The 26,528-nt window shown below is 39.7% G+C and overlaps 3 protein-coding genes across 3 annotated transcripts; 1 reads left to right on the top strand and 2 right to left on the bottom strand.

Moving 5' to 3' along the window:
• Positions 1 to 395: 395 nt before the first annotated feature.
• Positions 396 to 3,272, top strand: LOC145485356 (polycystin-1-like protein 2). Its single transcript, XM_081464034.1, has 3 exons — positions 396 to 776; positions 1,253 to 2,560; positions 2,978 to 3,272. Exons 1-3 carry the CDS (start codon positions 471 to 473, stop codon positions 3,209 to 3,211), a joined length of 1,848 nt encoding a protein of 615 aa, XP_081320160.1. The 5' UTR covers positions 396 to 470; the 3' UTR covers positions 3,212 to 3,272.
• A 5,075-nt stretch (positions 3,273 to 8,347) lies between these two features.
• Positions 8,348 to 21,766, bottom strand: LOC145484365 (polycystin-1-like protein 2). The gene is made up of 16 exons (XM_081462984.1): positions 21,763 to 21,766; positions 21,462 to 21,587; positions 20,694 to 20,816; positions 19,821 to 19,952; positions 18,764 to 19,457; positions 17,681 to 18,251; positions 16,886 to 17,089; positions 15,759 to 15,890; positions 15,071 to 15,265; positions 14,556 to 14,783; positions 13,196 to 13,909; positions 12,625 to 12,861; positions 10,884 to 12,250; positions 10,376 to 10,454; positions 10,126 to 10,294; positions 8,348 to 9,786 (listed from the first exon to the last, which is right to left on the bottom strand). Exons 1-16 carry the CDS (start codon positions 21,764 to 21,766, stop codon positions 8,348 to 8,350), a joined length of 6,414 nt encoding a protein of 2,137 aa, XP_081319110.1.
• Positions 21,689 to 24,733, bottom strand: LOC145485342 (uncharacterized). The gene is made up of 3 exons (XM_081464020.1): positions 23,657 to 24,733; positions 22,677 to 22,818; positions 21,689 to 22,363 (listed from the first exon to the last, which is right to left on the bottom strand). The coding sequence occupies exons 1-3, from the start codon at positions 23,987 to 23,989 to the stop codon at positions 21,909 to 21,911; spliced, it is 930 nt and encodes a 309-aa protein (XP_081320146.1). The 5' UTR covers positions 23,990 to 24,733; the 3' UTR covers positions 21,689 to 21,908.
• Positions 24,734 to 26,528: the final 1,795 nt, after the last annotated feature.

The following is a 26,528-nucleotide window of genomic DNA, read 5'->3' as shown; positions in this document are numbered from 1 at the left end:
TTAAGCAGTGTACGTTTGCTTATCATAAGTTCATACACAGATATGGTAAATCAGTACTTGATAAACTAATGAGTGCACGAGGCAAATCGAGTGGATAGTCTGCAAAGAAACCCTGTACAACAAAATGCGTTTGCATTACAACAACAACAACGACTAAATCTTATAACATATCGACAAAAAAGGAAAATAACAATGATAATAATAATAATAATAATAAAATAATAAAATAAGTGCAAACGAAGTTTATGCCATCTCATAAAATACATGTATAATGGACAGAGAAACAATGAATTATACTCTATATCGTGCAATGATCATTGGTCATCGTTTACAATTGAAACAAAGATAATGTTGAGTCACCTTCGGAGACAATTCTACAAAGAAACTAGGTCTATGAAATGCAGCAGAGTTTGAGGAGTGAACATCCGAGACGGGGTCTCCCGTCTACATAACATTTAGCGAAATGGCTTATGGCTGGCAAGTTCATCTCTTATGATTGCAGTAAGATTAATCGATCATCTTCTCGTCTCCACATGCAGGTCGGACCCGGCTCAAACAAAAAGTACTTGAAGTGCCTTTGCAATCATCTCACTGCATTTGGCGGAAGCTTCATACAAGCGCCGAACCCCATAGATTTCAACAAAGTTTTTACGGAATTTACACGACTCGGTGAAACTGGAAATATTGCCGTTCTAGTGACAGTTGCAAGCGTGTTTCTTATTTACTTTATTCTGGTTGTCTTCGCTAGAAAAGCAGACAAGCGAGATGAGAACAAGGTAAGGTATTAGCTAAGAACTGTTGTAAATAAATAACGGCTTTATGTGTCTTTAAAACGGGTATAGCTCAATCACTTACATGCGCTATATTTACGTAAAAGAAATAATTGAAAGCAAGCTTAATTTTGGTCAATACTTCGCGAAACATGTTTCCAAGAACTTTCTACTTTTCTCATATATAGCTGGATAAAAGTGTAAAGCTGACGGAGTCAATATAATCACTTTTTTGAACCGAGAAGAGGTGGAGGGCGAGGTAACTAAGGATATTTCTTTGATAATCAAATACTGTGATGCGTCGCCCTATGGTGGTTATAGAGGCAATGAAACTGGCCTCTTATTCAGCTGGAATGTAACAGATATATTAGCACAAGGGGGATCAAGAAGCATGGAACAGACTACGATCGGTCCGTACTTCTTGACATCGGAACAGCTATTTTTCCATCCAGAAAGCTAATAGTGAAATCTTGTATTATTAGATTGTCCCTCCTAAACGTATAGAAGTCGATGAAGAAGGAAGCTATCTCTACGAAATAGTTGTCAGCTCGGGAGTGTGGAGGAACTCGGGTACAACTGCAAATGTAGCCCTTACAATTACAGGGGAGAGCGATGAGAGCAAGACAGTGTTGTTGCGAAATAATGGTAAAAAATGTAACTTTTTCTCACGCGGAAGTATTGACGGGTTTGAACTCGTTACAATTGGATCACTTGGGTCACTGAAGGAGATAACAATAACACATGATAACTCTGGGAAAAATCCTTCATGGTTCTTAGAAAATGTTGTTATAAAGGATAAACAAACGGACGACCAGTGGAGGTTCCCTGTGAATAGATGGCTTGCTGTAGAAAAAGGGGATGGTCAAATTGAAGTCACAGTCGGATGCCTGGGTCAAGAAAATCCATTTGGATTCTCAGAGCAAGTGCGATCACGTGCCCCTCGACAACTTGCTGACAGCCATATTTGGATGTCTGTTGTTGGCAAGGCATCAAGCAGTACATTTACTCGAGTCCAAAGAGCATCGTGTTGTCTGTCAATTCTCTTCAGTGCGATGATCGCCAATGCTATGTTTTATAACACTGATGGAGAATCCGATGGTGCCATACGGGTTGGACCATTCAAGTTCTCATGGAGGCAAATTGTTGTGGGAGTGCAAAGCGGACTTATTGTTGCCCCTGTAAACATTCTGATTGTGTTTCTTTTCCGTTCAAGCAGACCAAGGAAGAAACTGGAAGAGAATTACAAGACAGCAGCAAACTCTTTGCATCTAGTTGAGAAAATGAGAAAGTCGAGCTGTGCCCTGCCTCATTTCTGTATTTACATTGGTTGGTTCCTGTGCGTCGTTACAAGCCTTACGGGGGCCACTTTTACTATATTTTACAGCCTTGTGTGGGGGAAAGAACTCGCTGAACAATGGCTCGCTTCTGTTTTTACTTCATTGTCAGAAGACGTCTTCTTTGCACAGCCAGCAAAAGTCATGTTGATAATCATTTTAACGTCCATGTTCCTCAAAAGAGGTAAAATCAACAGGAAAGAAAGTGAAGTTGAAACTGAATCTAGCAATTACGAACACATTGACGATGACCCAAACAAAATGCTAAAGAGGTACGAGTTGTCAAAGATGCGACAGAATAAGAAGAAGGAGGTCAAGCTCATTGGGATGATGAAAGAAATCGTGCTTCACCTATTGTTCATATTCCTCATGGCGATCGCTTGCTATGGTAACAAAAATAATAACCGCTACCAGATGACTAGTTCCGTGAAAGCACCATATCTGAAGTTTGAAACCGTAAGTGCTTTGTATTTGATATTGAAATTTGAGCCGGTTTGCTAGCTCAGCGAATGACTTACACTGTCCAGAGACGGTACACTCATGTTAATAATGTAAAATGATTACATTTTGTCCAAAATTAGACAACAACAGCACTCCTACATTTACAGTTTTATGAAAATAAATAGAAAAACCGAAAAAAATGTACAATTTGAGTCTAGAGGCGGAAATAACCCCAAAGTTTTCTAGTCAGCCTCCAGTTATTATTAGGCCATGTCAAATCCTTTGAGAGGCCAAAATCATGATGTGGTGATATCTCGAAGAAAAACGAGCGTCTCGGCAAATGCCATGGTTGTTAATTTCTTTGGGTAGCTTACATACCGTGAAAAGATGAAGGTAAACTGCCGACCTCGATCTTTTCCTTCGTGTACATAGGTTACTCATCCGCACAGATTATGGGGATGGATGGGCCAATATTTCCTCCCAAATTTATATGCAGGAGTGTGGTACAATGGCAAAAAAGAAGAGGAGGAGGTCTATATTGAGAACAAGAAATCCATTTTGCTTGGGATGCCAAGAATGAGACAAGTTAGAGTTAAAAAGAGTAAGTTTGGTTTAAAGTCTAATGGTAACTATCCCTTGGAATACTTTCGTTTAGACAGGTTGTAACCATTTCGAATATTTCGTAGGCTCATTGGTTAATTTTATATAATAAACAAGGGTACAGACACACAGCTACAACCATTGCAGGAATCGTGTTGAAAGCGAGTGACTTTAACATGTGACTTTCACTCCAACATGTACATATTCCTCTGTACTGTTAGTACTGTTTCTATCACTGCTCCATTTTCGCTCAAGTGGATGGGTATCCATTTCCGCATTGTAAAAAATTGTGATTCTTCTCCCACCAGGATACAGAAGACCATTGAGTGCGAGTATAACTGAAATGACCTTGAAATATATATTATTCCACCTGCTCTAATCCAATCCTGAGTCGAGAGTGCCTTTGATGATTAAATGTACAGTTTGCACGTTCTGAAAAGATCGCTTGCAAAAGGTATAAATACATTCCAGGTTGGTTTTATTTGAAGACAAACAGTAAATCTACTTTAAAAAACCACTTAAGCTGGCTAACAATAGTTTCGACCTCTTTCCAGCGCTTTTAGTTTGATAGATCAATAATATCATACTTTATCAAGTGGCGGCTCTGAATCTCTTCCACGGAGTTGTTCTTAAACTTTGTAAAATGATTGTACTTTGACACGCTGATCTCAACTTGATATAATGAATGAGGGCCACCGATCTTGTTTTTGAGTTATAATCAGGCAATTAAAACTAAAATGGAGGGTGTTTTAGTAGATTATTATGGTGCTATGTTAACCTGTTATCTACTTAATACCGTAACTAGTTCACCAATGAAAGAGCATTCGTTTGAAGAGTCTTAATATTGATCCGTCAAAATATGCATTTAGGTGCTGGAAAGAATTATAAATTATTGTCAGCCACCTTAAATAATAAAACTCACAGGAAACATGGATGAGGACTGAGGTAGTAGTCGTTTTAAATGAAGATGATATTAACAATGAATTAAAACACAGGTCTGAATGGATCCTGAATACTGTAACTCACTTTTTTTGTTCATTCCTTAAGGCTCCTGTGGGATCCTCAGTACAATGATCTCACACTGCTATCACGACTACACCTTCGCGGGGGAAGATACTACCTTGATGAGCCTACCAGGATGGAAAGAATTACCTCCGAACACCACCTGGCCTGATTCTCTAAAGATGTGCCCTCTTCCCTGGCGCTATCAAACTACCCAAGATCTTGGCAATGCACTTCCCATGTGGGGAACGTACAAACTGTACAGGGGAGGTGGATACATCGCCGCACTAGGATATAACGAACAAACAGCGGAGCGCGTTCTGACTGAAACTCTCAGTCAAGGGTGGATTGATCGGCAGACAAGGGCTGTAGTTTTAGAATTTACGGTGTTCAACATCAACACAAACTTGATCAGCATCGCAACGTTCTTCTATGAAGTACTGGCTACCGGCGCTGCTTACACAACAAAAAAGGTTGAGACACTGGAGCTGTATAGCACGGAATCGGGATCCCAAGAGTTTTACTACATTTGTCAATTCCTTTTCATGACTATGACGGCGTTCTATCTTGTGCTCCTGTTGATAAACCTTTTTCGTCAGCGAGCAGCTTTTTTCAAGTCTCCTTGGAATATGATTGAGTTTTTGCAAATACTATCTTCTGTGGCCTCTTTTGCGTTCTACATGCTGAAAGCTAAAAGCATTTTGAAAAGCATAAAGGCTATTCAATCCAACCCTTATGCCATCATAAATTTTCATTCCTCTTTGTCTTGGACTGAGTGGGAAAATGCGTCAATTGCTGTTGCTATTTTCATGGCAACTTTGAAATTTCTTCATCTTATTCGCTTTAACCCCCACGTCATCTATTTATTCTCATCTTTTCGACAGTCAGCTGGAAACCAATTGTCCTTCCTGTTCGTTTTCTGTTTAACTTTCAATTCCTTTGCTACGTCAGGAATTGGGTTGTTTGGTCCATCAACCTTATATTACTCAAGCTATTTGCGAGCGACTGTGTCACAGTTTGAGTTCTTACTGGGAAAGGCAGTTCCCTTGGAGGAACTTCGAGCCGTGAACCGTGTCATTGGCCCTGCCTTTGCCTTCTTATACATGTTGATGATGACCATTCTTCTAATGAATTTGATTGTTTCTATGTTGAACGATTCATACTCAGAAGCCAAAACTAACGTGGAGGAAAGCGCAGAAGATTTGGAAATAGCACATTACTTCGAGGAGCGTTTAGCGGGGTTGCTCGGTAGTGGAAATGGGGAACGCCACCTAAAGAAGCTATTTTGCGACGAAGCAACATTTGTTAACATGTGTCGATCAGAGGCGGAACCGAACTGTCTGAACTCGAACGGAATTGTTCAGTCTACGAGAGAAAGAATGGCCAAAATCGACCAGCGAATCGGAAAGCTTATTCAACTATCGCAAAAAGGAGAAGAAGATCACTATGAGGAGGACATTGAGCTTCTTAATCTCTTACTTGCTGTGTCACCCAGGTTACAAGGACAAGATTTAGAGGAAGCAATCATGTATTAAACGACTACGCATGTTCGAACCTCGAACATGCGTACTGAGGGTTGATCAGTTGGACAATAAGTTTTGGAAGATTTTCTCTTGATTTCAACATAACATTAACTTTAATTAGAATTATAGGGAACACTTGCATAATAATTCTCAATCAAATCTACATCGCCAAGCCACGTAATATTTCTGAACGGGTATCAGAATGAGAGTTTGGTACTACTTATTTTCTTCACATATTTTTTTTACAGCCGAGGAATTTCCAGAAGTAAACTGATGAGCAGAATATGTTTTAGCTTTAAGTTCGGGATATTATGTTTTTTTCCTGCCTCGTAAAACCACCACGAATTCACACTCGAGCAAATATTTTAGTATCGAGCATTAGGTGAATTCTTTTTACTTCTACTGGAGCACATGGAAACAGCTTCAGTTGCACAAGTACATTGCAAAAGTACCGCTCACCTGAAAGGTAAATTGTCGTCTCTCTATATAGTAGTGGAGGCAGTGGTAGTATTGGAATATATTGGTCTCGTGTCTTGAAGGAAATCGAATCAAGTCAATGCTTTTCGTACAGTTATTTGACATTGTTATGTTTCCTTAAAACAAATAGGCATAATACATTTAATTGCATAGTAGCATCCTGTGTACGTGTGATTATTAAAATATTATTGAGTAGACAGCTTTTGCAAGGATGGCATTAACAAAGATAACATTTTCTACTGAGAACCAAAATGAACCATGAAATAATAACAGTACTGCTTCAAGCGATAGCCCCCTAAGGAAAGCAAACGATGCCTTAATTCAAATTCAATAAAATGGTTACCAAAAAAGACAGTTGATTTCTTTGTTAGTTTTTTGATTATAGAATAGATTAGTCTGTCCTGTCTATAGCCTATCATTTATCGGTGTACTATGGGTCCTTGGCAGAACACGATTGGCTTACTCCAAATGGCAGGGTCCCCGTGAGTTCCTTGTTTTCACGGGTAACTCTGGAGGAAGATGTTTTTGCAGCAAGTTCGCAAATTTCAGATGACACAAAGAACTTGAGTACACCTTGGGCTGGGTCCAACCGGACCCGAGTCCTTGACCTCAACCGTATGGAAGCAAATGGAAATTCGAGAACGACATGTCTTGTCCCATTGTTCCCAGGCCAGGTTGCTCTCCACGGACAAAACGAGAAGAGATGCGCGGTAATGGTTGTTTAGGCAATGACACGCAAGGCGCCTTTGACTTTCCAAGTGCAATAGGCTCAAAACTCCATGCGCACCGCGCTCCGAGAAAAGAAGGACAGACAATGTGTAACAAGCAATCCCACAAGCCTGCTAGCGTATAACTGAAGAGCAGCTGCATGTACAAAGCACTTCATAATCATACTCTACACGGACTAAGTGTTCATTAATCATGAAGTGCTATGAACTATCAATGATGGTTTAATGCTATTTATAAGCTCTTTGTTCATAGGCAAGTAATTTAGGGACTCCATACTCACTTTAACCCTATTTCGCCTGGGTATGTTTTCAAAGGTTATTTTATCGAAATTCGGTGTGCTTTATGGTGTTTAAATATACGCAGATAGACGATGATCACTTATGCAAACAAGTTTGAATGCCTCACACAACATGTAAGTTTGATTAGTAGTGAATGAATACTTTTGGAATTTAAATGGGACACAAACACCACCCCCTTCTAGCTAACGCACGGAGAAAACTTTAAAAAGTCATGCTAAATCGAGTCCGGGTGTTTCTCTTTGCAAGTCATGTGGCTACCACCTTCGTAAACCACTGAGGAAAACTGCACTCATTCGTAGGTGACCCCTCCCCCTATCCTTAGCTTGAAATTGCTGTACATTTGCGATTAGATGTTAAAGTAGCCAGTTCCAAGCTCTCTATCACTGGGGACGTGTGAAAAAACGCGCGGGCGCAAAGCGGCGTCTGGGAAAAAAAAGGAGAGGGCGCTCAGTCTTGTTCTTTCCTCTCTCAGACCCCGCTCTTTGCCCGCCCGCTTTTTCGATCGTCCTACTGACTGAGGGCCTGGAAAAGGCTAATGCTTCAGATTAAATGGCTATGCAAAGTTCATATTGACTCTCCCAGAATAGCGTTACAAGATTGGCTATTTTAGACGCTTTCATGATTTCCCAAACCGGAAGTGATCTAAAAATAACTTGAGCATGAGTATCTCATCCAGAGGCATTTTTAGAGGGAGGGTGCAGGGGATGTGCATTCCCCTCTCCTACTCGAGATGAAGCCTTCTTCTTCGTATTCGCTTTTAAAAATGTTTACCGTGACCTCTGGCTCAACAGTCAGTTACGCCATTCCTTAGTGGTGCACCCCCTCCTAAGAAAAATCCTGGATCCGCCCCTGTCACAGTGTAAGTAAGTATTGTACGTGTGGTATTGTAAGTATCGTTTAGTGGTATAAATAGCTCTTAATTGAAAAAATGAAATAAAATAATAATCATAGTAAAAAAAAACTTGGGAGTGGCTACCTTGGGTATAAGGCCTATATGGAGGTTTAATTTTCTTACCCTTTATCTTTTTTTGTTTCGTATAAACTCGCATAATTAGTTTTCTAACTCTTTCTGGCCCGCCTAGACTGGCACTAGCTATCCGCGAGGGAGGCCAATTGTAACAATGTAAGTTGACGGACAAAAATGAAGATTGTTGTTGGGGTCTACAGTGTAGTTATTGTACTATTAGCTTTAACAGTTCAACATCTTCTTCTATACTATCTTTCTCCTGACTGCGTGTCAGCTTGAGAAGCATTGCGAGCTGTTTATCCACTCTCTCTGAGCGCTCGTCCGTGCATTGGAGGATCACATCAGAGTTCAAACAAAATGGCTCAGCATCCGAGTGACACATGTTGACCACCACGGCTTCGTCGCAAAACAACTTCTTTAAATCAGTTCCTCTTTTCTCCCTACCAAATATTCCTGAGAAACGTTCCCCAATAAAATGAGCCATTTCAAGATCCTCCGCACTATCTTCGACGTTGGTTTTGGCTTGAGTGTAAGATTCGTTGAGCATAGACACTATCATATTGACAAGTAAAATTAGCACTGTCAGCGTATAAAGGACAGCAAATGCTGGACCAATGATTCGATTTTCAACTCGAATCTCCTCTAGCGGGAAAGCTTTCCCAAGCAAAAATTCAATTTGACCAGTGAAAGCACTTGTATAGCTGGAGTATAATTGAAGTGTTCGTCCAAACAGCATTACTCCGCATATGGCGAACGCGTTGAGGATGAGCAGAAAAAAGAAAAAGAATGATATCTGGTAGCTGATAGACTGTCTGAAGGACGAAAATAAATATACCACTGAGAGGTTGAAACGAATAACATGTAAAAGCTTCACGGTCGCCAAGAATATGGCAAAGGAGATCAAAATGTTTTCATAGTTTGCCCAAGAAAGTGATGTTTGGAAGCTAATTAAGCCATAGGGATTCCTGTGAATATCCTTGATGCTCTGCAAGACACATTTTGCTCGTACTATGTAGAAAGCAACGGAAGATGCAGATGAAGCAACTTGCAAAACCTGAACAATGTTCCACGGGGACGTGAAAAAGCTAAGTTTCTGTCGGCAGAGATTGATTACAATCATAACGAAATAGAAAAGCACCATAACTATGAATAGAAATTGGCAAATGAGATAAAAGTCTTGAGTTCCCGACTGTGTGCTGTACAATTCAAGTGTGTCAACCCGAACTGATGTAAAGGCTGCTCCAGTTGCGAGTACCTCATAAAAGTAAGTAGCGATGCTGACCAAATTCGTGTTGGCGTTAAATACAGTGAGTTCTACCATAATAGCCCTTGTCTGTTGATCAACCCATCTATTCGCAGAGGCCTCACTAACAACGCGATCTGCTGTTTCCTTGTCGTACCCTAGAATGGCTATATATCCTCCACCCTCGTAAAGTTTGTATTTACCGCGAACTGCACCACTCTTGATTTCTTGCGGGGTTTGGTATCGCCAAGGTTCTGGGCAAACAGCAAGAGCTTCAGGAAATGAAGTGTTCCGTGACAGTGGCATCCAGCCAGGCAAGCTGAACATGGTTCTGTCCTCGATTTTTGGAGTGTAGTCATAATGACAATTTGCAATAATGGGGCTGAGCCTACCACAGGAACCTAAGTAGAGAGAGAAAGATGTGTTTATAGTCCGTGGAATAAGCCTACTGTAGAAAAATAAGATCTCTCTAAAACACTGCTGCTATAACTGTATACTTCTACATGATTAAAATAGGATCAACTCTATCCCGAATTGCATAGAAAGCTAATCAATCATAGAGAATTTTACGTGTATAGCTTTAATGTGACATGTATATAAGTCAACGGCGGCGCCCGGTTAATATATTTTTTCATCGATGAGATCGTGAGCGTTCCCTTAGTAACTTCCTCGCAGTAACGACCAATCGACTGTAGGGACCAAGAGCTTTCATAGGACACAAAGGGAAAATTGCTACTTACTTGTTGTAATTCTGACTTGTCTCATTCGTGGCACACTAACCAATATGGACATCTTGTTCTCAAAATATACTTCCCGGATTTCTTTTTCGCCGTTGTACCAGAATCCTGCATAGACGTTGGGAACAAATATTTGCTTCATCCAACCCCACAGTCTGTGTGGGTGGGTGACCTGAATTTAAAACGATAGAACCTTCTTTTACTTAATGCAAGAAGTACGCTTATTTTAGGTCACATAATGGCATGTGCTTACTTTCGTTTGCTCGTTTTCCCCTCGTTTTGTTTGTTTGTTTATTTTTTTTAAATTCTGTTTTGTCATTATTGGTGTTTTTCTAGCGAATTAAGTTATGCCTTAGTAAAATTGAACCCCGGTTGCCCCTTTAAATGACTTTTTAATCATCGCTACGAGCCATTCTAAGTCAATTTTGATGTTCAGTGCTATACTTATCACATCAGGGGGTCCAAAGAAATCTAATATAGATTAATTGCGATAGCCGGCGATCGATATTCTCAGAATGTGCGCAATTACTCGAGCCTCTGAACGAATATTCGTAGTTGAATCTATCGCAAATCATCGGATGACATAAGGTCAATTTTGGAGTCTTCGAGGGTTTCCGAGCGATCTTTAAAACTATTTTGACGTAGGTTTGCTCACGACTAACGGAATTAACAACAATCGGACCAAGTTTTAATCAGTCAGAATTGAAGTAAGTTTTCCTTTTATGTAATCTCTAACATTTAATTGCTGTTGCTGACTTCACCTTTTATGACAAAAAAACGGCCAGGATTTATCAGAAATACTTACCGAATCAAATTTCCCAAATGGTTGGCGCATGGTACTCGTCATGAGGAATCGGTGGATGTTTTTGTTGCCATAGCAAACGATAGCCATGAGAAACATAAATAACAGATGCAGAACAACGTCTCTCACCATTCCAGTCAATTTATTTTCTTTCCTCTTATGATCACGTATTTTCTGCAGCTCGTATTGCCTGCGGAGTTTCAATGGATCATCGTCATGTAAGATGCTGATGTCGTCGAATGTATCACAGGATCCCTTCTCTTTCGAAGACGTATTATTCTTTCCCTTTCTCATGATCAGTGCAAAGGAAATGGCAATAACTGCCTGCATAACCTTTACGGGCTGTAGGAAAAAAATGTCTTGAACGAGAGAGGTCAAAATGGAAGCCAGCCACTGTTCAGATAGTTCTTTGCCCCACATTAGACTGTAAAATAAAGTGAATGCTGCAGCCAATAAAGTTGTCGCAATGCACAAGAACCATCCGATATAAATGAAGAAATAAGGTAATACACAATTTGTCTCACGACGTTGTTCCTCTACAAGGTGCTCAATTTCCTCATGTGGTTCGTATTTTTCTTTTCTTTTCCGTGGTTTGCTTGAGCGAAAAAGAAGCACAATTAAAATATTAACTGGTGCAACTATCAGACCACTCTGTACTCCAATGACAATTTGTCTCCAAGAAAACTTAAATGGCCCGATATGAATAGTTCCGTCGGATTCTCCACTAGTGTTATAGAACATTGCATTAGCAATCATGGCACTGAACAGCAACGAAATACAACATGAAGCTCTTTGCACACGTGTAAAAGTACTACTAGACCGTTTACTAATCACGGAAAACCATAAATGGCTATCTGTGAGCTTACGGGGGGCAAGTGACCTTACGTGATCTACAAAAGTCGCAGGATTCGCCTTATTTTCACACAACAAAGAGACTTCCAATTGTCCGTCTTCTTTATCGACCGCAAGCCATCTATTCGCTGGAAATCTCCATTTTTCCTCAGTCTGTCCGTCCTTAATTATGGCTTCTTCCAAAAACCAGGAGGGATGTTCGCCTGAGTTGTCATGCGTAAAAGTTAGCTCTGTTAGGGACCCAAAGGGCTTGTCGGCGATAAGAGTAAATCCGTGAATACTTCCCCTTGCAAACAGTACGCCTGAGCTGTCATTACCACTCAGTAGAAATGGTTCGGTTTCTTCATCCTCTCCTTTTATTGAAAGTGTTACATTGGCTGTAGTTCCTGAACTTTGCCAAACTCCAGTGCTAATAACCAGTTCGTAAAGATAGTTTCCCTCTTCCGCAATAACTATTTCTCTTGGTTGCACCACCTGCAATGAGAGCGAAAAGAAATATTTTTCCAGCTTGAGAAAGGGTACGACTAAACTAGAGGAAGTGTTATGTCTTACTCAAGAATGAAATTAGAAGAGCTATGCATGAAAATAAAAAAAACACTTCATGGAGTAAACGAAAGGTCATTTCTTTGACATGGTGCTGCTTAGTGGGTAACCAACAGAACTGTTAATGACCATGACTCCCAACATATTGGCATCTCATGACAACTCACCAATCTTCTCACTGTTTCGCAGCTTTCGTTAGAGGCTCCGCCGCTGGGGCAAAGTAATCGAACGCAAATCGAACTGCCAGCTATGCAGGCTGTTTCACCGGTGCTATCTCGTATAAATGTTTAACCCAAAGTACTTACCCTATTTTGATCTCGGTTATCTGCCCTCCTAGCGAAAACGATTGTGACAAAATATAATACGAATACGCAAATTATTGTAGCTAAAACCGCCACGTTGCCAGTCTCGCTAAGTCTTGTGAACTCCACAAAAACCTTCTCGAAGTCGATAGGATTAGGCGCTTGGATTAAGCTTCCACCAAACTTCGTTAAGTGATTACAAAGGCAATAAAGAGAGCCACCATTTGAACTACGCCCTACCTATAAGCAGATTTGAGGAAAAAATAGGAATACCATGTATCAAATTCAAATACCATATGTTATTATTTGATATCTTAGTTGATTACCTTAAGTAATGTAGGGTTTCGTAATTCTCAGTAACTAAATTTAGACCGAAGAAATACATATACTATCAATAACTATTGTTCATGTAAGTGACATAAAGCACAAATTACTCAGCAATGGTGGAAACGATATCCCTTAGGTTGTAGCACATGGATTACTGGCTTCGTTAGCCTCCTGCGCTCTCTCTACCCCTACGACCATTTGCGTTGAAGGCTATGGGTTTGTGTTCTTACTTTACTAGTTTTATTACCTTGCATCCGTCAGAGGTCCATCGTTCTTGATTGACAGACCAATACAAGCAATTTGATTGACTAATTGCCATGTTATAATTAATATCTGTCTTGGAATCATACTGGGGAACGACGGTTTTGTTATAACCTTTGGGTGGTGGATCCTTAAAACCGACACACGAACGCTTTTCTCTGCTGCCGCTCAAACAAGATCTCTTTCTCCTATCGTGATCAACATAGTTCTCTTCTCCCAGATACAGGAGACCAAAGTAGATCAATATTGGCTCTGTTGGGAATATTGTGACGTTGAATACTTCAGGCTGACAGTCATCGTCGTTGCGTTTGCTTTCTAAACTGTCTGTACATGACGGGTCGAGAAATATCGTGTAATTTCTATCAAATTCCCTCGGCGATGGTTTAGATCCAAATCTAACAAACACTTCAATTACAGCAGTGTCCCTCTGTTCTTCTATTGTAAGAGTAACTGGGACTCCCACCTTCTCCGCGTAAAACGATCGTATCGTCATCTTGTGGGGTTGAAGAAATGTACCACTGCTTGTATTTTGGTCGGAGCTGTTTGAAATTATTGGAATTGTGATAACAATGTCTTCAGTGAGATTAGTCACGTTCAGCGTCTCTTTACCCTCAAGTTTCAGTTCAAAACTACACACACTTGATTCTATTAACTCACTACTGGGGTCATAGGCATATGGATTGACTTCAAAGATCATCATCTATAAAGAAAATGATCCAGTTAACGCCCTTCAGTTCAAATCTGGCGTACGCGCCCGTGCGTTTGACATTTCGTGCACTAAAAGCGATAATGTGTGCTCAGAATCCATGATTGTCTGACTCTGTATTGAATGTTTACATGTTATGTTGTTTTACCGTGTAACAACAAGCTTGAAAAGTTTCCAAAGTTGGAGATTTCGGGCGGTCCATACTCGGGGTCCAGATGGGAAAATCCGGACCGCTGGAGCGCGCGCGATTAGCCAATCGCATGTAAGGATTTAGAATTCCGGACCGCTAAGAAGCGGGAGAAAAAAAAGGAAGGTATCCTTTTGCGTATTTTATACGTTTGTGGCAACGTTGCATTTATTTTGAAAATAACTGAGTACGAAAATAACCTAATTCCTCTAAGGAAGGAAGAAAGGAACGAGGGAAGGAAGGAAGGAAGGAAGGGAGGAAGCAAGGACAGAAGGAAGGAAGGAAGGAAGGAGCGAGGGAGGGAAGGAAGGAAGGAAGGAAGGAAGGAAGGAAGGAAGGAAGGAAGGAAGGAAGGAAGGAAGGAAGGAGGGAGGGCGGGAGGGAGGGAGGAAGGAACGAGGGAAGGAAGGAAAGATAAGCAAAGAGCTTTAAATGGCAAGGAAATAAAATTACCTTTGCCACGATGTTTCCAGTTAGACCGGGCATTTCAAAATTGTCTGGTAATTTGAACCGTGCACCACTTTCCACCATGTTGAGCCCTGGAAGTTCATTAACGTTGACACTTCGCATAATCATTTTTAAACTAGGTGCATTCATAATTAATCTCTCGTATGGTAAGAGCCGTTTGGAAAAAGCATGAATGAGTGAATCCAACTGTTGCATTGCCTTCTGGACGGTTTCCTAGATTGAGAAAAAATAAATACTCCGAGTTACTCTATGCCATAATTAACTATGTCTATACGAAACCAGCTGAATAGAATTTTCGCACTCGCTAATTGTTCAATGAAACTTGTATTTTCCTAAGCTAATAGTCGACAACAGCAAATTCGCGTTTCCTTATTGTTCTCAATTAGGTTGAAGTTGCGAATGATTGATTTTCGTATTGTTCTTACAACCTTTTCAGTCAGTCGGTCAGTCAGTCGCTAGAGAGTGTCTTTGGGAAGTCAGATTCTCTACTGTTGTCGTACTTTGAAAATAGAGTTACTATCATCCGATTTGTTCTCTCCACCACTACCAATCGATGTCGCCTCCATGATGTTCACAAGACATCGTGAGACGCTTTCGGCCGTTTCTTGCATGTCTTTACTAAACGGCTTCTCCAAATCTGCGAGTGCAGCAACAAGAAGAGCCAAGACTCTCTCGGTCAGTTGTAGTGTCTGATTCTTAAACAAAATGAAAGAATAAATTTTGTTAAATAGTTTTCAACTAGAAACGCAGTCTTTTGTTATTAATTAGAGACATGTATAATATTTACTGGAATCTAGCGATACAAAGAGTGGATACTGTAAACGCTTGTGAAGTAATAAGTGTTAACAAATGAAGAAGAGTCAGCCCAAAGAAATGTGATAACACAACGAAGATGAAGGTAACAAGGGAGAGACAACAAGCGCAATTTCATGAAACACACGTAAGGATTTAAAAACACAATAGTTTCTAAGAAAAAATACAATTAGCAACGAGGTCCTTCTTTTCCTTTATTTTAATTTCAAGCTTATTTCATTTGAATCTTTAACTGTACTTTATTTATTTATTTTTTTTGTTTGTGTGCCCATTCAAGCTCCTATTTGTAACCGATACTTGGTTATTTTCTAAGGCTTTCGCACTAAATACACTAGAAATATTGTGTGTTTATTTTTCCTTAAAGTATTCGCTTACCAAAGAATTGCAGCTGTTACATATTACATCCTTTTCTTCAATTGCCTCGGAAACTACAGACATGAGCGACCTTGACATGGGAACGTTTACTGGAATTATGGCTGTGAACATCTCAATTATTTTAGTAACAACCTGAAATTTCAAAAGTCGGTTAAACAAGTCCAAACCCTGAAACAATTTGTTACATTTAATTTGGTCAACTAATTCAAGGCGGCAGTAGTTGAACTTCTCACTTTAATTTCCGCGTTTTATGTTCACCGTCGCTACTCTTTGCTAATTGTCCCATAGTCAAACATGGCACTCTTTTTTTTCTTTTCCATTGCTATTTGTATTTCTTTTCTGTTTCTTCTATTAAGAACTTTCTTACCATCCTTAATTAAAGATTTCAAAACAAAACTGAACACACAGTTTTGCCGCAACAGTTTTTAATCAAATTCACAAGGGATCTTGAAAAGCAGGTTCTTTGTATTTTAATCATTTCTTTTATTATATTTTATTTTATAATAATTATAGTGGTAACCGTTTGTTCGTTAGCTAGTTAGTCAGAGTGTTTCAACATTGTAAATCTAAATGGAATTTCATCGTGTTTAAACAAAGACTGAGATCTCTTAAATCTTATCATAGCTCCCCAACTTTGCCTCTCTCTCGCTCCTTCATGGTCTATTTTATTAAATCTTTATGTCTGTACATGTGTACCGCTGCAATAATTAATAGATTTTCACATACACGAAAGAGGATCCTCTATACGTTTTTCGGGATTCGGCATTGAAGGTCGCAATTCGGGATTTTGAAGGAGACGCTATTTGGGACTGACATTGTGAGATTTCGCAATTTTACAAAGCGGGAATGGAGAAATGTGACTTGCAATAAGTGACATTCGACACTGGGGGTCCGGAGAAGAAAATGAACAAAGAAAATCAAGCTGTCATCTTAGTGCATGTCGGAAATCCACTTAGTGGGTTTGCTATGAGAGACTCTTCCGACGAGGTAAGGGATCTCTAAGGAAAACTAATCGAGATCGGGACGAGCCGATAGAATCCGTAGGGATTACAGGATGGAGGGAAAATTCTGGTTGGGATGGCGGGATTGAAGAACCTTATTGGGGACCCTCACTAAAGGCGTCTTGCCTTGGTTTTTGATCGCACGCTCAACATTTCACCACAAGTGGTCTCCTCTCGGGTAGCCTTAAGGACTGATAAAGCCAGTGGTGATGCGCGGCTGAAGTTAAGCTTCCTCAAATAACCACTCAAAATGCTGTAATTTCCCAGTACTAGGCTGTCTGCACTGTCGTCTTCTGTCGCTTTGCAAGAATCCGGCTGAGCTGGTCTAACCTTTAAACATGGAAAAGAGTACATAAGCACCTTCTTTGATTGAATTTAAAGCGCTTTTCATGCATGCGACTCTGTAAATACGGTCATACCCCTTATAAGGGTTGTTGTTGTTGTTGTTGTTGCTTTTTTTTTAACATAGTGCTGTGCAAAGCGACTATGAGAACCTGAAAGTACTTGTGGACAAATTTCCGATCCCTCAAATGAGAATTACTCCACCTTTTGGCACATGTGGTCAATGCTCGAAATAGTTTTCTTTCTCGTATTGTGGTTAGTTAGCTGGTAGTATTGCCATGTCTATCTTAAAGCTGAAGTGTAAAACATAATCGGCGACGCATGGCGCTCACTGAACAAACGTTAGGTTATTTTACCGAGAGGAACCTTAGTCACCTCGGTGCGGGAGGTTTTCAGCCATACGAAGTTAATATAATTTGCAGAAACATGGATATTCCTAGCTCAGCAGATCCGAGGTTCGTCGTTTAATGAAGAATACAGACTCAAAGTGCTTCAAACTTTTCCAATGGGGCCAAGAATAATGGGGCGTTGGTGATACACATTTAGCATTCACTTGCGCAGGCACGCCTTATTTCCTACCTTCACTGACAATGTCTGTACCACGGACACATCGAGAGCATTCTTTACAACTATGTTGACTGAAATCTTGTAATCATCTTCGGGTATTCCTTCAGGTAATACTGTTGATGCGGACTTACTTGACACACCATATGATATTTGTTGGTTATTCAGACGAAACTCGTAGGTTAGCGGTCCAGTTTCATCTTGCCATCCAATGCAGTCGAAAGTAAATTCGGTCTCTAGAGACACCCTTTCAGAGACAGATGACTCACAGTGCCCCCCATACGGCGCGTCAGCGGTCTTAAACTCGAGCACAGAGAGACCTTCAGTTCTAAGCGAAGATGTGACCTGGAGTCGTAAGCGATATTTTGTGTCAGATTGGAGATAATTCGGTTTAATAACCATACTTAACGTGTTTGCTGTTGTTGCTGTCATGTTAGCCAAGTTGGGAACATTTTCCCATATGTTGTCATTTAATGTTTCCAAGCTCCAAACATACTTTGCGCCTTCGCAGGGAGAGTTGAGACAATGCGAGGATACTCGCAACGTGTAAGAAGAAGATACTATTGGGCCACAATCTACAAGGCACCTGAAATAAAACAACGGTAACTGAATTTGGAGGGTAACTGATGATACAATTATCAAAAAATATCATTTATCGTTATCCTTCGAGTCTACGCACTCGATATATCTGTAAATTTGTATTATTATTCAATTCATTCATTCTTTCTTTATTTTCCTTGGCCTAGAGCCAATCATCTTAGAATAAAACATCCATTCACCCCCACCCTTACATTGTACGTTCGAGAGTTAAAATAACTCAAGCTACATGTATAACAGATTGAAACAAATTAATAACTTGGCGTGTTTTTGTCTCCCGTGTTAAATTAAAAGCTTTCAGTTGAGTATTTGAAGAATCAAAAACATTGTAAGCATTGCTTTATTCTAATTTTACTTTTGTTTTTATTTTATTTAATCTAAGACCAGAAAGACGTTTGTTACTTTTTCCTTACTTTTTTTTGTCGGAGGACAGTAGGCTTTTGATTGCCACTCATACTGCGGACGCAGTTGCTCTCTGTAAGGATGTAAGTCCAAACTTACCTAAGAAACACGAGAGGTAAATCTCCGCTTTCAACCTCAATATTCATCTGTGTAAAAGAGCTCCTATCATCAGCAGAGACAGTTAATCTCAACACGTATGTCACTTTAACTTGAAGTCTAGCGGCGTTAATTGTAACCACGGCACTATTAGCTCCATCAGTGAAAGAACTGTAACAGTCGCTTGAAAGGTCTGTTACATCGGATCGACGGCAAGACCAACTGAACTGAAGTCCACTATTACTTCCAGGACCTATATCGCCATCGTAGCTGAACGAGCCGTTGACAGAGGCCCTAACTTGCGAACCCCAGCGAACAGTAGTGCCACCATAAATAACAGCAAACAATGGAGCTTTGATGACCTTAATAAAACCATAGTCAGATGCCTCCAGTACTTCAGTGTCAGAGCTTCCACTTGTCTCCACTTCGTAGGAAGCATTGAAATAGACTAGGTAAAGACCAGCGGGAATCGATCGTCTGTTAATATTCCACCAAGTTGTTCCTTGTGCCACTACGGTTTCGTCTCCATCAAAGTCTTCCGCGTGTTTTACACGCCATTCAAACTTTGTGTCCAAGACGATAAGGTCGTCAGGAGGGCTCTTGACTATAGCCACTTTTTCGTATTTAACCGAGCGATCGACTATGGTTGGATTGTTTATTTCCTTGGAAATATTCTGGATTGTCGCTGAAATGGTGTCTGCAAAATCAATTAGAAAAGGGTAGTCATAATATTGTATCCTTCGGAATCATAGTACACTGGCAATGTTTTTCAAATGGGACAAAAATGTAGCTAGAGAGCTATTCGCCCGAAAATAAATAAATAAATAAATACATAAATAAAAAACTGAGTATGAAATTTAATAAATGGCTGACTGAGTTTCATGTTCTATTTTCAGTTTTATGCGTAACAATAGTCCTTTAACACATTGTATCGATCTGCACGCCACAAAATATTATACCCATGTCTTTTAGAGGAGTCCCGTGATAACAAATGTATCACAACAGTAAAACTAAAGTGGTGACTTTAGCACAAACTTGTAAAATACATAGCATTTATTACCAACAAATGAATCTTCCTCTTCCTCTGGTGCCTCACCGGGATGGTCCGTTCTACAGCTGAATGAGCCGGGACTGTTGGAGCACTTATCTTGAGAAGAACACTTGTGACTGCCTTCCTCGCACTCGTCAATGTCTAGAAGAAAAAAAAAAGGCAGATAACAATACTGTGAAGGAATTACCTGGACAATGCAGTGATATGACTTTTATGTATGTATGTAAATAACATAAGTACTTCGGTAACAAATCTGTAACAACCAGACTTGTTGTAATATCTGCCTAAGTTAACTTTTAATAAATATAAGTAATTGTATGAATGCGAATGCAATTAAGGATTTTCACCATGAGTACTATTTGAAAATTCTCTCAAAATTGCACTTTGTAGAGCTATCTTTGGGTTATTGTTAACCCAAAGAATTAATTTGTGTATTTATTCTAGTAATCGAGCAAGTGCCAGGACTGTCCAGCAGTTAGCTCTCCAACAAAATGTCGAGCTCCTTATGGCTCCAATACTAAACTACATGAAATTATATTTCGATCATTTACTATTTGTAACAAGCGAAACACGCGCTGTTAACTGACGCAATCTTGGTTCCCTGAAGCCCTGACAGTTGGTTTAACAAATTAACTTTGATGAGTTCTTCTGTATCATTGTCACTCGGTACTTTGGCGGACTTCATGTGCATAGGCTGAGCGAATTTCGAGGCTCTTTTTACCGACTTCATCGCATTTCATTTAATGACAGCACGCAAAAAGTTTCATCGTCGTAGTAAATTAACATTTCACCACGGGGCTATAAAAAAAAGATGCCAGGGCACTTTTTTCTGAGGATTTCAGTGATATCCCCCCCAAAGACCCTGAACGCGACTAAATTTACCTTTACATTCCTTTCCATTTCTCTTGTATCCGGGATTACATGTGCAAGTGTATGATCCGTACGTATTGTTGCAAAATGCGTCAAGGTCGCATTTGTCTGAGCCTCTGGTACACTCATCAATATCTGACAATAAAATCGCGAATATGAAGTTTTGCAATGATCAAGCTAAGTAATAATAACAGGCATGGATAATTTGTTTATTTCTTGGTTTGTTTTTTGTTTTGTTTTGCTTTTATTTCTTTGTTTGTTTGTTTGGTTGGTTGGTTTTCTTAATTCATTTTCAAATGTGCTTAACAATTAGATTATAAGCTCGAGATTTCTTTCGCGTGACAGTTGGCGAGGGTGCAGCCCCTTTCAACTATCACGCGTAGAAACGGAGTGCGGATAATTGAAATCTTTTAGTGAAAATCTTCTAGCCGTTGAAAACTTTACCTAAATCCTCGTCACAGACACTTCGAAAACGCAAAGAAATGGCCACACGCTGTTAGACTACTCACTATCTACAACAGAATATATATAGTGAGTATCCTAGCCAATAAGAGAACAGCAATCGTGATAGAACGCCAGTAGATTTATATTAGACAGAGATAGGTTTGGATTATTTGTTTTGTTCTTTTTTATCCCTAATCCTACACCCTAACTGAGGTAGTGCATAGGAATAGATTGCTACCCAATCCCGGTACTACACATATCAATAAATACATTTCGGGAGCCTGGAGACAACATGTGTAGATGAACCATTACTTTTTAAACAAGAGACTCACATACCAATGTCACAGTTTTCTCCCGTAAATCCTTTTGGGCATTTACACTCGTAAGACAGATAATTGTTGGCACACGTCTGCGCAACAGAACAGCTGTCTGTGCCCTCTTTACATTCGTTAACGTCCCATTCTAAAATAAATAAATAGATGTGTCAATAATGTGTAAAAATGGCATAAAATTATCCATAGTGAGACTGAATTATTTGAGGATCTTATGAAAAGTGGTATATCAAATCAAGCAGAATTGGGGTAGAAGGAGGCAGAAAGAGAAGGAGTAGAAAAAATGTAACTCTCCATTATCTAACCCATTGGATATTTGGGAGATTATAAAAATCAATCAATCTAGCAATAAATCCATCAATCATTAACCATGTGTCAGTCAGTCGGTCAGTCGGTCGGTCGGTCGGTCAATCAATCAGTCAATCAGATATTCCGTCAGCCATTCAGTCATTCATCCAATTAATCGTTCATTAAATGCGTATTCACCATGTGCACCACAGTAGCGCATGGGGCAAGATGGTACTTCCACCAACTCGTACACATAGAAACCACTACAGTTACGAATCTCAATTTCCGTAGTCGCATAACAACACGACGGAGGCAAGTCGAAGCAAACTGTTCTGGTCACTTTTCCTTCAGCTACTGAAGGATGACTTCCATTGACCCAGCCAGGCATCTCCGTATTACACTTGTCTTTCCCAAGGCAACTGTTTGGCATGAATATGCCAGCGCTCCCCATAAAACGGTACCAGCCTGGCTCAGTAATAACATCCTGGTCACAAAACGTTCCCAAGCCGGTTGAAGTCCAGTGTCGGTCACTTTGATCAAATACGCTGTAGTCGACACATTCCGAGGGAGTCTCAACCAGCTCCGAATTATTTGATGATACCCAGCCACTTGAATTGCCTTGAATTGGTAAAAGAAACTATCAGTCACTCAGCAGTAAAAACTCTGCAACTTGCTGTATAACTCGAAAATTTTAGTTATTTGCTAAGGCATTCAAACTGGCACAATATAAAGAGAGAAAGTGATGATACCTTCTAAAGGCCTTTTATGTTTTCAAGAAATACCGAAGAACCAAACTCATGGGCGTCTCGTGCTGCCCCTTACACCTCGTTCGTGCTCTACCGCTTCCTGCGAGCTTTACAGGACAGAGGACAGAAACAGAGCACAGTCGAGGCTTCATTATTTGTTAAATATTTATTAATATCTACAGTACCTTGAGGGCAACCATAGATTTCTACCCTCATTGATGTTTGATCATGCCAAGATACCGGTTGAAAACGGATGAGAACTGCACTGAGTGCTGGGTTAAGATCATAGTAAACAACAGTGTCCCGGTCGCTGTTGCCGTCAAAGATCTAAATCATGAAAAAAAAAGGTGTAACTGCAACTGAATACGTGGACAACTTCGACTGGACAATTTTCAGGATTAGATGAAAATAGTAAATACCGAGAGACTATGTAAATACTCATCCTCGGAAAACTGCATTTCCAGCTTTTTGATTGGCTTTCAAACTCCAACTAACAGCGTATAACTGGCTCCTGCCATTTGTTTCTCCCTTTCTACAATTTTGTTTGGCATATTTACAAAACTATCTGGCATATAAAGCATCTGAACGTCTTTGTGACAATTACGTGTCAATCATGACGTCATATCACGCCTAAATGACGTCTCTATTTGCTTATGTATTTTGATTAATTTGATTTATTCCGATTCTTCCCGTTGACCGAGACTGTTTCTCATAATGAATGCAAATCGAGACCAAATAATCGTAATTACCGTATACAAAAAAAGATTACCATATGCCTTTAGAGGTTTCTCACGTCCAAGTTATGTAGCGCATTCTGTTTAAACTGTGGATACCTAACCCCTTATAGCAAATTAAAACTTACAGAGCTGGCTATCAAAGAACACCAAGAACTTTAAAATACAATTGGCGTATTTTTCACGACTGTAAATGGGAGCGTCTGATTCACCTTTTGACAACCGCTCTAAATGAACCTGTAACTGAGATTGCTTTACTTAAGAACGATAACCTAAGCTACAATTTTTAGCACACCCGCAGGAAATAGTCCCTGTCGTATTCTTTGACCTTTAAGACATGTTTTGCACATACCTGGGTACCACCCTAACTCCAATCTCACAGCCAAAATTTCACAATATTGACGATAAACTAACACGTCCATCTAACTTACTCTAACTGTGCCATCGACGTCTATAAAGTCCACTTTTTCCTTATAGAAGCGGACACTATCACCAACAGATTCTTGGTACAACAATTTGTAGCTTTCAACCCACGCATTCTTTCCATTTGCCCCTTGGGTTGCTACCCCTGTTATTGTGTATGGCTCACTAATGTTATTGAGCCTGATCGCAAGCCATGGGCTTTGGTCTTCATTATCAGCTGTCCAAGATCCTTCACCGATCTTGGTTTTCTTTAAATGAAGTCGTCCCCGGCTGGCGGTACTTCTGGAATTGATCTTTGAGGAGGCCCAGATGTCTTCGTCAGGGATAGCACCATTTTCCATCCCGAGAGCTTTTGGACATTCTAAAGATTTTAAGAGATCGATCCAATTGTAAAATCAAACATAACACTACTTAGGTGCATAGGTGTGGTTTAAGTTGAGACACGTACATAGACATCCTTCATCCATCCTCCCCTAGATCCGCCACTAGTTCCTAGATTGAGGTCCTTCCCAAGCTTTTGGAGAGCTCTCCAAACTTTTCAAACGCAGCAAAACTCGATTATACACATCAATCAAAGGAAACTGCGAGGAAGTCGTGGATACATTGCCTACATACATTTACTTGATCTATAATTAGTTTATAGTTGATAATTTTTGAAATGACTTTTTGAAAGCCTTTTTGACAGCTCAAGTAGTACATGTGCAGTGTAACTAGGCAAGTAAACAAAAATCAAATTACAGGCTGTTTATTCAGACTGCTTATAAATTTTAAATTACATTAACTTGCACATGTAGTGTCAATTAACTTCTACATGTCTGTTGCACAAGAAAGCCATCATATAAAAGTTCACCATAATCACCAGTCCCAAATTAACACCCAATCAGAGTTGTTGGTCATAATATGTATAATATTAGTGAGTCAGCAGTGCATTTTGGGTCAAGGTAATTTGGTTGTGGTGCCTCTTCACTTAACATTCGAGTGTTCCAGTGCATTATGAAAAGGCTGTATTGCAATTATGCAGAAAGTATGTCACACGGTCTAGAAATTCATAATCAGCTTGAGAATGCCAAGAATATTTTGCGCAATTTTACTGTAATGGGACACGGATCCGCTGTAACTGGCTAGGCTGTGGTGGTCTCCCTGGCTAATAATAAAAATTTTTAGTATATATTATATAAGTATTTTAAAAAGGTAGGCAAAGTTGAATAAATAAATGAAAGATATTGCAAACATGAACAATTTGATTTTAGCTAGCTGGTAAATGGGAATAGAGAGAAAAGTATTTCTGCAAATATTATAAGAATCATTTCAAACAGTTTTCAGCATCCCTCCCAGAAAGGGCTTTTGTATAGTTTTTTTTCTTTTCTTTTTTTTTTTTTTTTTCCAGAAAATGTTACCCTTTCATATACATGTAGCTTTAAACTTGAAACTCCTTTCACATATCTTCAGTAGACCCACTACTTCCCTATTCTTGAATACATTAGCAATGCGTGTTTAAAATCCCTGCCCTTTTGTCATATCTCCCGCCTGATAAAAAGTGCACCTTGAGTCAACTATAGGGAGTCCTCTCAGCTTGATGCAATACAAAATAAAAAGGGTATAAAACAGAAAACAGTAATCACATTATTTTATTCACATCTTGGCAATTGTTTGTGTTCATTTTACTAGCAATGCAGAAATATTCAAAACGATTGTTAATATCTATTTCAAGTTTTGACTCCAGTTGTTTACGTATCTCGTTTATAGAACAACAATAAGATAATACATACATCACCAGCCACCATGCCTGTTTGACATGGCTTGTGTTTGACATGACTGGAGAGTAAATCTCTTTCGCAAAAAAGTAGGTCTACACAGTCTCTTGGATGCAAATTTGTCTATCCATCACACAAATTTTAGATATATTTACTCGATCGTCGATGCTGAATTCTATACCGTGAAGAAATGCTCGCTCTGATCGAACTGCATAGAGTACAGAAGAAATAAATGTATTGTGAAGAACAACAAAATTAAAAGATTAAGCAATTCGAATTTTTTGCTTGAAGTAAGCATATTTTAAAATACAAAATAATTAAATCACGGGCTTCGAAGATACCAGCACCGCCAGAATTTCAATGTGTACATGAAAAAAAATACAATACTGAAGCAGGCTACTTTAGGCTTACCTTGGACTCTAGAAGGAGAGAAAGCGAGTGGAAAACCAACAAATTCTCTAGCCAAGAAAAAAGCTATGAGCCACGTCTGGTAAACATGATCTCACTGGACTTTGACTTGTAACAATTCTTTGACCTCGCCGGCCGCGCTGTTGTGACCAACACATGATCACAGTCATAAATACCTCTCTCAGCTTTCATCTACGTAAAAGCCCTAGGCAAAATACTAAATATTTACAAAAGCGAAACGCATGAACCAAAATGGCCGCGCTCAACTTTGAAGGCCTTCGAGAAACTCGTACTCAGGCTCTCCAGGTTATCGGCCAAAAGTTTACATCTAAGTGAGTGACACATTTCCATAATGGTTGTTTCTACGCTTCGCGTATCCAGGACTAAAAACTACGAATATATTGTTGGGAATGCCGGATGAAAGCTAATAAGGTCTTTGCTTACTTCATCAGCTGGTGGGATGGGATTATGATACACGCCTGGGGGTACCGAAATCTCATAGTGCGTCTTTGCTACCTGTGTTATACAATGCTTTGGTCTTTATTAAAATATTTTAACAAAAAGCCCGAGCCAAGTAACAAAATGCCGTCTAACCTAAACCCTAACCCTAAGCCATCCCTGTGTAGCCAATCAGATTACGCGATGACCTCATAGACGGCAAGTGGTACACACGAGTAGGCTATCGCTCGTACATATATGCATATGGAGTCGAAGAACA

Source organism: Orbicella franksi, chromosome 4 (assembly GCF_964199315.1).
Source record: "Orbicella franksi chromosome 4, jaOrbFran1.1, whole genome shotgun sequence".
Classification (NCBI taxonomy): domain Eukaryota; kingdom Metazoa; phylum Cnidaria; class Anthozoa; order Scleractinia; family Merulinidae; genus Orbicella; species Orbicella franksi.
The sequence above is the reverse complement of the archived record's forward strand: the minus strand, read 5'-3'. Positions and strand labels throughout refer to the sequence as shown.